General features: G+C 36.5%; 1 protein-coding gene across 1 annotated transcript; it reads left to right on the forward strand.

Moving 5' to 3' along the window:
- Positions 1 to 763: 763 nt before the first annotated feature.
- Positions 764 to 12,490, forward strand: LOC130728684 (DNA-directed RNA polymerase 2, chloroplastic/mitochondrial). Its single transcript, XM_057580227.1, has 19 exons — positions 764 to 1,853; positions 3,087 to 3,302; positions 3,486 to 3,619; positions 3,703 to 3,769; positions 4,891 to 4,949; positions 5,556 to 5,673; positions 5,787 to 5,900; positions 6,093 to 6,224; positions 6,309 to 6,725; positions 7,342 to 7,392; positions 7,885 to 7,955; positions 9,314 to 9,398; positions 9,617 to 9,769; positions 9,854 to 9,928; positions 10,252 to 10,341; positions 10,438 to 10,485; positions 10,810 to 10,924; positions 11,309 to 11,412; positions 11,794 to 12,490. The coding sequence occupies exons 1-19, from the start codon at positions 1,002 to 1,004 to the stop codon at positions 11,902 to 11,904; spliced, it is 3,012 nt and encodes a 1,003-aa protein (XP_057436210.1). The 5' UTR covers positions 764 to 1,001; the 3' UTR covers positions 11,905 to 12,490.
- The last annotated feature ends 232 nt before the right edge of the window (positions 12,491 to 12,722 follow it).

Consider the following 12,722-nt stretch of genomic DNA (forward strand, 5'->3'; position numbering starts at 1 on the left):
CTACTAGTTCAGTGATCGAATTCGCAATGTTAGAGACATGTTAAGTCAAGAGCAGACAATCTCAATTACTCATGTTCCTCGTGAAAATAACTTTGTTGTGGATGCTTTGGCAAGGCAAGTTACTAGAGATGCAAGTCCTTCGTGGTTTTGGAACTTCCCTTCTTCCAATTTGATTTAGTTTCCATGTTAAGACGTTCTTGCTTAGTTTTGTTGTTTCTTCTTTAACTTCCCAAGTGCAACTAAAAAAAGTAGTTACGCATGTGAGCAAATTCTCTAAAATATTGCATATCAAATTAATCGTATGACTAATTTTATATAGGATATGACACGAGTCACTCTATGCACGATTCGAAACGAACAATTGTTTTATATTTTAAAATCACACTAACATTAAACAATTCAACCGTATGATTTGTATCAATCATCAAATCAAACAATGTGCACATATTCATAAATTTTCATCAAACTATTTTCGTTCCATTAGTCATTATCTTTTATTTAATCTTGAAAGCATGATCCATGATAGTGCGTATGGAGAAACATTTGTTGGGAGAGACCTACCCATTTAACGTGATCTCAGGGTCTCGAGGAATTAGTCTCAAATCTATACCTATAAGATGTGGGATACCTTGAAAACCAAAAATCTTGGAAGTATGTAGACTAATGTAAGCAAAACTAATTAAGGGACCAAAATCATTAAACACTTAACTAAGGATCAAATTTGCAATTAAGCATATTTTGAAATGTGGTTATTACTTGTTGTAAAACCCCAGCCCCCATGGCAGCAGGGTTTTTGAGCCATAGCTGCCACCCAATAGCTGTCGAGTCTTCGTCCCTCACTTCCACTTCCCTCACAATCACAAACAACCCTTTAAGGCGGCTACACACACCATTCCACTTCTATGAATTTGAAAGCTTCTCCCCCACCCTCTTCTTCTTCCTCCAACCTTCAATTCCATTCGAACTTCAATTCCACTGCAACTACTATCCCGTGAAATTTGATGTTCAACCCCACCAGTTCCCTCAACACCAGACTCCTCCCTCTCCAAAAACCCCTCTCTTTCCATCCCACCCACTCAGGCATTTCATCAAACATGTGGCGGAGCATTGCCAGACAAGCTTATAAGGGCTTTCGGATTCGCCTGCACCCACCTCTCATTCTTCCTCAAGCTTCCATCTTTCCGGCAAGTGAGGCGATTCTATGCCACCCCAGAAAGTTAATTCGAAATGGGCATGTTGAAAATTCTCAATTTCACATGGTGGGAAGGGGAGAAGCTTGGTTTCAGTTTGGTGTTAAAGGGTATGCCGGTGTTGCTGAGCCGGTTTCTTCCACGGACGCGGAGGAAGAAGCTGAAGCTCCTCCTGTTGATGAAGTTCAGGAACTGTTGCAGGAGATGAAGAGAGAAGTGAAGAGGCAAGGGGTTGGTTTTAGGTGGCAGGGTGGTGTGAATTCGAGTCGGGGCATGGCGGAGTCGAAGTACAAGGAGCTGAGGAGAAGGCAGGTTAAGATTGAGACTGAGGTTTGGGAGGAGGCTGCTAAGGAGTATAAGGAGCTTCTGATGGACATGTGTGAGCAGAAGCTGGCGCCTAATTTGCCATACATGAAGTCCCTCTTTCTTGGCTGGTTTGAGCCTCTGAAGGATGCCATTGCCAAGGAGCAGGAAATGTACCGGAGCGGGAAGAACAAGACGGTCTATGCACCTTACTTTGATCAGTTGCCTCCGGAGAAGATGGCTGTTATCACAATGCATAAGTTGATGGGGTTGTTGATGAGCGGAACTGAGCATGCCACCGTAGGCACTGCCAGGGTTGTGCAGGCTGTCTGCAGCATAGGGGATGCCATTGAACAGGAGGTGGGAGGGTGACATTGCATTTCTGTTGTTGTTTATGTTTGTTCTTCACGTCTTAACTGCTTTAAATTGCTTATTCATATTGTTTTGAATTTTTCTCTATAATATTTGACTGTATTCTGTAAGTTAGTTCAAAATAGCTACCCAATTCTGTTGTATGTCAGACTTAGAAACACCTGATAGGGAAGTTATTAATTAGTTGGCAATTGGGTAGTTTATGATTACAACAGTTAGATATCTGTTTTGGTTTGAATTAGATAGAAGCAGTTATAAATAGTACATCGTACCCGATGGGAGATCATTCATAAATTCGGGTTATGTCTTAGGGAGAGGCTGGACTCTCGAAATTCCAGAATCAGGAGAGACTAGCTCTCGAAGACCAGTGTTTTTATAGTTATTCAGTAATTCCTATCTGTTCTTATCACACCCTTTGAAAATATGCAGTTCAAAAAGATGGTGATGCAGTTCAATTCTGTTATACATGATGGTGGTTGACTTTTTGAATTTGTAGAACTGCCTCTCAGTGCTTTTTTGAATGATGGGAATGGGGAAGATGAAAATAATACAATTAGTATGAGACAGTGAATAGTATCAATTGAATATAGGCAAGACTTATTTTAAATAGGAGTAATGATGACTCTTATGATATTTTTATATTTGTTGGGAAAAAACATGTCATTTATAGTTTGATATGGACAAGGGGAAAGACATGTGCATGCTTTTTTGCTGTGATCACGGTTTTTATTTTCAGTTGAGATAATCAGCTACTGATATGGTTATCTATTAATCAAAAAGATCATGCCTCTTCACAAGTACTGTGTGTTTATGTAAAATACATATATTTCTTACAAAGTTGTTTTGACGTATCTAAACCGTGTCATATCTTGTGTTTTTAAAGATTTTTCTGTATACCCATATCTGGTCCAACTTGAAGAGGATGATTAGGGACCTCATTCTGTTGTATCGTACTCGCATCGTATTGAGTGTCTAGGATTCATAATCACATACACATATAGACATGTGTGTATACACACAATTGAAGTTATAGGGGTTGATGAGCTTGAAGATTGGACCTTCATAACAGCCACAAAGTCCCTCGTTTTTTGTCTTGGATATGTTCAACTTAATCTGAATAATAAGCTTTCTAAGGAATGGTGTTTTATGTCTTTAAGTATCCTAGTCAAATCTTTGGCTATGGGCGCAACCTTATGTTGTGCATATTGTTTGATGCTCCAGGTTAGAATACACAAGTTCTTGGAAAAAAATAATAATAAAAAGCGTAATAAAGGCAAGAAAAAAGAAGCAGGTGAGTCTGCAACTGAAATCAAGGAAGACGAGAAGCTGCGGAAAAAAGTCATTGATTTAATGAAAAAGCAAAAGATTGCCGCAGTGAGGGGGATAATGAAGGACCAGAATGATACAAAACCATGGGGACCAGTTATGAGGACAAAGGTTTGTACTTTGTATAGCATTCTCTAAAATCTCTAATATTTGTTTAGCTATTTATTTGCTTCTTAATAAGATGGTATCCTTTATTTACATCTTAATAAGATGATATCCTTTCTTTACATCTTACTAAGATGGTGTCCTTTATTTAAATCTTAATAAGATGGTATCATCACATCCAATTCACAGGTAGGAAGCCGTTTAGTTGAGCTCCTGATGCAAACAGCATATATACAACCACCATCAGACCAAATAGTGGATGGCTCACCTGATATCCGTCCTGCATTTGTCCATTCATTTAGAACAGTGACAAAAGAGGCAAAGTGAGCTTGAATCTCTGGCTCTCATATTTAGGGTTAAATTTACAGCATTATTTTATAATTGTTTTTTTTTCTTATTTAAACAGGAAAACTGGCAGAAAATTTGGTATTATTGAATGTGACCCTCTAATTCTTAAAGGGCTTGACAGAAGTGTAAGTATAACCCATCACCTTATGTTCTTTCAGTTGACGACTTGACGTTTAAATTGAAATTTGAATCAATTGGGATATCTCACATAGCATTTTTAGTATTGTCATTTATCAGGATATTTTAAAAGGAGAGTTCTGTTATGGGTTTTTTTTAACTGATAATTTAGTCCCTGAATTGAACCAAGGCTAGAAAAAATTTGATATGCAATAAATGGCAATTCTGGACTGGAAGAGTCATAGGATGGCAGATGATGAAGATAGGAGAAGAGAAAAAGGGTTTACAAAAAAAGAGAAAAGGGTAGGAGATTAGAGAAGAAATGAAGAAAGAAAAGAGACATGTGAGAATCTAGCTTGAGCAAAAATCTTGCATATTCTATCATTTTCCTAGACTCTGAATACATACTAATTCTATATATCAGAGAGCTTTGTGCCTTTATAAACTATAGTTCCACTTGTAAGAAAGACTTTATTAGTGATTTTACTACCTAAAACAAACTAACTCCCTGTTTATAGAAAAAACCTAAACCAGTGGTTCTAGAAAATTTATGTGGGGATGCACAGTTTTTGCTGACATATGGTTTATTTGGTTGGAGCATAATGCTAATATGTTCAAAGAAAGATCCTCATCTTCAAGCCCACAAATGTGTTTTCATGCTTAGCCCAATGAAGGAGTTCTCTCCACCATTATGTTTGTGGTTGTTTTCATTGTCGCTGTTATTCATTTAAAAGGATTCCATATGGGGGATGGGAGTAAGTTTACCAGCTAGTGCTTGAGTTAATTGGCAATACTAGCTGGTTTCTTCTTTTTACTTTTCCATAGCATGACTAGTTGTTATCTTCTATGTGTTTAGAAGCAGTTGATCAGTTAGCTGATCTGCAGTGAATATGTAGCCCCTGTTCTCTCTCCTTTCTTTCTCCTTATTTCTGATTGAATGGTGTTAATTTTCAGAGGGTTGTTAGCATATCTTATTGGATATTAAGCTCCCATTACATGTATAGTTTTTTAAATTAGTTCTAAGTTTATGAATGCGTCCTAGAATGTGTTTATATTTATGTTTATAGTCATCTACTCTCCTGTTTATGGTTCTACAAATCATTGATTTCTTATCTTATTTTTTCAACAGGCAAAAAATATGGTCATTCCTTATATGCCCATGTTGGTTCCGCCAGTCAACTGGACAGGGTATAGCAACTTACACATTTTTTTGCTGCCATGCTACCCTTCATTTCAATCTTATGGTTGGGTGTGATTTTGAACTTTTCCGTAAGCGAATATTATAAATTGGGGCTAGAAAGTGGCCCATACTCCAACAAATGTAATCCTGTGGAAAAAAAAAACTAGCATGTCAAACCCCTTAACATGCTATTCTTTGGTGCGTTTGGTGTTAGAGGAGTGAGCTTATCTCTGAGGCTTCATCTTGCCCCAAGATATGCTATGGGATAAAGTTATGCTCTTAGCTTCTTTGTGGTATTGCTTGGCCTGTGGTGGTTCAAAGGTGTTACTATCTCTGACCGGCAATGGAATTTGGCTACCCTGCTATATTCCTACCATCTTTGGTTTCTTTTTTTTTTTTATTATGATTTTTTCCTGCTATTAAGGATTCTTTATCCCTGCCCCACTGTACTTACTTCTTCTACTCAATTATACTATTAGCCCAGTAAACAGTAGACTTTTCCTTATAGACAGTCAAGCATATTTTCAATGTTCACAATTACAGTTTTTCTGCTTTTTTCTGAAAGGCTAACTTGAGTGTTGGTTCTCAATTCTCTCTTTGCCATACTTTCACAGTTATGATAAAGGTGGACACCTATTCTTGCCCTCCTATGTCATGCGTACTCATGGAGTCAAGCAACAACGTGAGGCTGTTAAGAGAGCCCCTAAGAAGCAGCTTGAGCCTGTATTTGAGGTCTGAATTTCTTATAATTGCCATACATATTGATGATTATACTTCATTTCCTATACTTGCATCTAAGTAGTTTTTTTGGTTGATAAATGTACATATAAAACTTACATGATTAGGCTCTGGATACTCTTGGGCATACGAAATGGAGGGTAAATAAAAAGGTACTGAGTGTTGTCGACAGGATATGGGCTAGTGGAGGCCGTCTTGCTGATTTGGTAGACCGTGATGATGTAAGTTCAACTACATGGTATTTTTTTTCTTTCTTTTTGTTTAACTAATTATATAATGGCTTGTTAAATTGTTTTACCATTATCATTTGTAAATTTTGAAGCTGTAGAAATCATGAATTTTACTTTTTAGCTTGTGATTTATGAAACTCATGCTGACTATGTTTTGAAATGGTGATCAAATTTCTATGTCAGGTTCCTTTACCTGAGGAACCCGATACTGATGATGAAGCACAGATAAAGAAATGGAAATGGAAGGTCAAATCTGTGAAGAAAGAGAACAGGGAGAGATATTCACAACGTTGTGACATAGAACTTAAACTTGCTGTAAGCTTCCATTAACTTTATGTACATTAGCATGTAATCCTAATTCTTTCTGTTGTAACACCCCATTTATATTTATGGGTGCAGGTAGCACGAAAAATGAAGGATGAAGAGGCTTTTTACTACCCGCACAATGTTGATTTCCGAGGGCGTGCATACCCCATGCACCCACACTTAAATCACCTTGGGTCAGATGTATGCAGGGGTATATTGGAATTTGCAGATGGGCGCCCTCTTGGAAAGTCTGGCCGACAATGGCTGAAGATACACCTGGCAAATCTATATGCTGGCGGTGTTGATAAACTATCTCTTGAAGGTCGTGTATCATTCACCGAAAGTCATGTGGATGACATATTTGATTCGGCAGACAAACCTCTTGAAGGGAGGCGGTGGTGGTTGAATGCCGAAGACCCATTCCAGTGTTTAGCTGTGTGCATAACTCTAACTGAAGCTTTAAGAAGCTCTTCACCAGAAACATTCATTTCACATATTCCAGTGCACCAGGTATTTGCATGGTGTCATTAAAGATTAGCATATCAAAATATGCTAGGGTTGTCCTAGATTCTGCTTGGGTTCAGTTAGAGGTTCTGACACAACCATATCAAAATGCGCTAGGGGTGTTTTTAAATTTTGCTTGGATTGTGTTAGAAGGTTATGGTGATGAGGGAGTGATTAGAAAGTGACTGGTGGACATACGTTCTACTCACAGAAACCTCTTTGCTGACTAGTCTAACTGCGCATTCTGCATATATATATATATATATATATATATATATATATATATATATATGTACCTTCCCAGACTCGCAATACTGAAATCCTTGTGCGCTAGGCTATCCTTATCTTTCTCCTTTTGATATTAGAATGTATAAGAAATAAGTTTTGGTGATCATATAGCACTTTTCTTTATGTGGTTTTGATCATGCACTTCACTGCTTCCTGTGAAGTCGTCAGTTTAATCTATTCTTACTGATGCTTTGATGTCTTATATGAATAACCAGTTAGCCATGTAAATCTCACATTTGTCATTGCCAAGTCTTCATTGTCATCATTTCCATTTAGAATGCATCATGTGTATTAATTAGTCACTATTTATTCTACTATAATTTTTTTTTCTCAGGATGGCTCTTGTAATGGCTTACAACATTATGCTGCCTTGGGAAGAGACAAGGTAAGTGAATTTGTCATCCCCCCCCCCCCCCCTTCTAATTTTCAATTTCAAGTAGTTTAGTCCCAGATATTAGAGAATAAGTTAGGGAATGAATACCAGATTTAGATGTAGGTGAGTGTTCAACATTTTGGTGATTGTTGAAAATGAATTTGGGTTGAATACCTAACAATCACATCACATCTCTGCACATTTCTACTTTTGGCTGGTTTTGATTTGACTATTAAGTTTGTTTTCTCCTTGGGCTTGACCCCAGACTGGTCTTGTCAAACGTCACACCAGCTGAAACATATGCTTGTGTATTCCTGTACTGATTTATGACTGGAAATGTATGCTTATCATATGATTACTGAGTACTCTTAGCTGATGTTCGCTGAATACTTTCATCTCCTAAGATATTTTTGGTCCCTATTTTGTATGCCCTATATTCTATTTTCCATTTTCCTGATTGGAGATGCCTATATTTAGTAATTTATTATTAAAAAATGTATTCAGTTAGGTGCTGCTGCTGTCAATCTAGTTGCAGGAGAGAAGCCAGCAGATGTTTACTCAGGAATAGCAGCTAGGTGAGTATTTTTGATTGTGTATTTTCAATTTTGCTACATAGTTTGAAATTTTAAATACTAGGCTTTTCATATATTCCTTTTTGCCATAATTAACCCCTCCTCTCTTGGCTAGATAACAGCCTCTAGTCAACCTTGTTCCCCTAATATTTAAAATGGTGAAGCATTAGCTAAGAAGAAAACTGTTCCAATTAAAGCTTTTTATTTGGGTTTTTATTATTCATATCTTTGTGTTGGTAGGTTCGATTTTGACCTTTACGATAAAGTACTCAGCTCTTTAAAACAATTAATAACTAAGACATGACTGTTTAACATGTCTGAGATCATCATGCTTATTTTTCTTTCCATCAACTTCAAGATGCTTTGAGTGTATTTATACTTTGCTATTGTTGGACAGAGCATTAAGTACTTTACCTAAAAAAAGCATTAACAAGCGGCATCTAAAGACACAAAACAAAGCTTCTATGAAAAATGACAAGGTTTTTTCATGTGTGTGAAGTTCTTGAAGATATTTTACTCTCACCATAATTGATGTTTATTCCTTTTATATTAAAATAAAATAAAGGACCTTGAAGATGTATCTTACTATTTCTCTCTATTGTATTTAAGCCTATATACAATGCCAAGGTGCCTATAGGGTGTTCAATGCTATACTTTTTTGTGCATGGCTGGAAAGAAAAATATATAATGCCTATAACTAAATGTCAATAGAAATTAAATACGAAGAATATTTTTATGCAAGATTGCACTTCCTATCTTTTTTAATCGAACTGCTGCTGTTCTCTTTACTATTAGCAAATTTATGGGGGGTGGTGGGGAGCCTCATTGAGCATGAGCCTTTCAAATACTTCTCCAGGGAATTTTCTATGGTTGGGGAGGATGCTTTTGTTTTGAGGGCTTGAGAGTTAAAGTTTGAAGCAGACATTTGACATATTTTTATATCTTGGAAAACTTTGTTGTGGTTGTGGAAGTATCCATGGTCTTCCTTTGTAGGTTGGATAAATTTTAGCGAAACTTAATAGTTGCTTTTAGCGGTTACAGACAGCATGCCAACTTTCCTACTGCTGTGGGTATAATGATTGTTGGAAGATAAATAGAAGCAGTGTTTGACCACTTTGTTGTTATTTATGCCTTTGCTAAGGAGGATAATTTATTGTACTGTTATTTATTTGTTTTTCTTTCTAATAAAAATTCTTTTATCAAAACATTCAGTAGCATTATGAAGAAATAGTTTTTCCAGTTATGTTATTTGGAAAGCCTTTTTTCCCTTTAGTCCTCCCTGCTCTCTTTTCCTGACTTGAATGTGAGCGGTATGTTCTCAAAATAAACAAGTCAAATCATAGAAAATCATTTTCCTGCAGGGTATTAGACATCATGCGAAGTGATGCACAGAAAGATCCTGCAATTTTTCCTGATGCTCTACATGCAAGAACTTTAGTTAATCAGGTTATCTGCCATTCTTTTTGTTTGATTCAGTTCATATATTTATACTAGGAGATTGGTGCTTATAGCTGTTGGAAAGCATAAATTATATTTCACCTGGAATCATAAATGCCATTGAAATTTTTTGTTCGCATAAACAATTCGAGTTATTAATGCCGTGCTTTTCTCTTGTCACTCCTCATCTCAAAACTGATTTTGGGCTGATTTCAAACTTTATTTAGGTAGATAGAAAATTGGTTAAGCAGACAGTGATGACATCAGTATATGGTGTCACTTACATTGGAGCACGGGAACAGATAAAGAGGAGGTTGAAAGAAAGGGATGTCTTTTCAGATGATACAAAGCTCTTTGGTGCTTCTTGTTATGCTGCAAAGGTTAGAGGGTGAAATGGCTATTTTAAATACCCCATCATCGTTACATAGGTATTCAGTGTGTTTCATCTTTTCTTGCGTTGTCAGGTCACCTTAACTGCCTTAGAGGAGATGTTTCAAGGGGCACGAAGTATCATGAATTGGCTTGGTGAATGTGCAAAAGTATGTTACAATACTCCTTATATGTGCACACTGTATATTCTCATACTTAGACATGGAAAAAAGAATGAAATGCTGTGTTTATGGGGGAGGGTGGTTTATGTATTTGCATTGGGAACCAAGAACGGACCTAGCTCGATTGAAAATGGGGCAGTCTCCCCTAAGAGAAAAATTTCCTATTTATAATATTATTAAAATGTTATATTCACCCTCCTAAAACTATTTTCTATTGCCTCTTCTAATTAGTCATTGTTGATTTTACTTAAGTGTATTATATTTTCGCCCCTCTTACCAGTTTTTTCTGATTTCTTCCCTGATGGGAACAGGTAATTGCATCTGAAAATCAACCGGTGCGCTGGACCACTCCTCTTGGACTTCCTGTGGTGCAACCTTACCGTAAACTTGGAAGGCACATTGTGAGTGCAAATAATTTCTCTAGAGTTACATCCTCAATAGTTCTCAGGATTTAAAGAGTGTCTATAGGTTAATAAGTATTGTTATATGGGCTGCAGATCAAAACTTCACTTCAGATGTTGACATTACAACGAGAAACAGACAAGGTAAGTAATTTAAAATCATTTCATAATGTATTTTTTATGTCATTGGATTTCCTTCCTCCATATTATTCATCTTGACCTTTGCAGTAATCCTTATTTATACTAATGCTAGACTCCTAATCTTAAGGAAACAAATCATAATATAGAAGATTAAGAAAACATGGAAATCAATCCTAAGAGATAATCCAAGATAATCTTTTAATATATCCTAAGAATCTTCAAATAAACAAGTGAGCATTTCTAGCATAGCTTAGAGGGAAGTTTTTTTTTCGTATTTAGATTTGATTTATGATTTCCAGAATTAAATTTTAAATTCAAATACTCTAGGTCATGGTCAAGCGGCAGAGGACAGCATTTCCGCCAAATTTTGTTCACTCACTTGATGGTTCTCATATGATGATGACTGCAGTTGCCTGCAAACAAGCAGGCTTGGCTTTTGCCGGTATTTCCTTGTTATTTCCTTTCCTTTCTCTTGTTTATTTATTTTATTTTATTTGTGAGAGGGTTTTTGGAGGTAAATGAAAGGGAGGACATGTTTTTCATTTTCGAATCAGTAGTATTTAATTTTTTTATTTTTAAAAATAAAGCTATGAAATGACAATAAACAAGCATAAACATAATATGCTAATCATTTCTTTATTATAAAATATATTATATAACTCCTAATTTAAAAATAAAATCGAGCCCTCCCCTCCTTCCCTTCCCTCACAAACAACCCCAAGAGACCAATGCTCCAAACAAGTGAGCTAAGCTCATGGGTCCATTTATATTTAATCTATTATAATTGTAATACTGATGATCAACAATTTCTGTTGCATTCTTGTAGGGGTCCATGATTCATATTGGACGCATGCGTGTGATGTGGATGATATGAACAGAATACTGAGAGGGAAATTTGTAGAACTCTATGAGACCCCAATACTGGAAAATGTATGGTTTAAATGCTCTTTCTTTATATCCCATGCTGTTGTATTCCTCCAAGGTATCATATTTGAGGCTAAATGAATTTCATTAATGTACATCTTAGGAGAAAAGGCCACATCCTGATTTATGTTGCAGATTTGTCTGTAAATGAATAGCAGATATTTCTTTGGGGAGTATGCTTTGTTTTCTAGGATTTGAATTCTACTTTCTAACAGATAGACCGAAAAACCATACTTTTTGCAAAAGAGAGTCTGGAGCATTGGTTAATTTTGGTGAAGGGATATATCAGAGAGGCATCTTAATTTATTTGTGATTTTGAATTTCTTCTCTTATGTTGTTGAGTTTTACTTTATTGCTTGATCTCTGACTTGTATAATTTGTTAACAGTTATTGGAGGGCTTTCAGAAGTCTTTCCCATCATTGTCATTTCCACCCTTGCCTGAGCGGGGAGACTTCGACTTGAGAGAAGTTTTAGATTCACCGTATTTCTTCAACTGATCCTGATCCGCTGCCTTCTCTAAAGCTCGGCCGCCGGTCTTTTAGGGCTTGCTGACAAGAGTTATGTAGGAGCATAGCCAGGACCATGGATCTTTTGAAAGTACTCATTACAGTGGCTACTGCAGTGGCTGTATTTATCTTCAAAGGCATTCAGTCAGGGCCTTGAGGAGGAGGATCCTTGTGGTATGATTATTTATTCACCCGCTATCTAGATTTTTGAAGTGCGGATGATTTTTTGAGGGTATACATGCTTTACAAGATAGAAGCTGATGCGATAATCAGGGTGTTCTAAAGGGAAAGCCGAGGATTGAAATTTTGTATTCAGTTACTGCAGCATGAACAATTAATTTCATTAATTAGTTGAAGACATGGGGGCTTCATTCACAATTTGATCGCCGTGGAAATTATGTGATGGATAGCTGCATATCAACAGAGAGTTCTGCACTGTACAAGTTTTTTTTTTCTCTTGTAAATATTATAGAAGATGCATTTGTTTTGAATTTTGTACCCACATGATTTATAGTATATGTATAAACATTAAGCTCATTTCGCAAAAAAATTCAAGCTAATGAAATTTAGTGACTGCTGCCAATTCCATATTGCCCAGAGCTCATGATGGTTAATGTAGGCCAAGTTTGACAAACGGTACATCTAAATTTCCTTAGTTACTTGGATGATGAACGTGTCTACAATATGAAATAACCTTGTAGTACCAAGTGTCTGCTATATGAAAAAACCTTACTCAATTGGAGCACTGAATAGTTCATGTGCTTGAATGTTTGACGGTCAAATTTTGCTTTTCTGATCCATATTAAACT

This window comes from Lotus japonicus, chromosome 1 (genome assembly GCF_012489685.1).
Source record: "Lotus japonicus ecotype B-129 chromosome 1, LjGifu_v1.2".
Lineage (NCBI taxonomy): Eukaryota > Viridiplantae > Streptophyta > Magnoliopsida > Fabales > Fabaceae > Lotus > Lotus japonicus.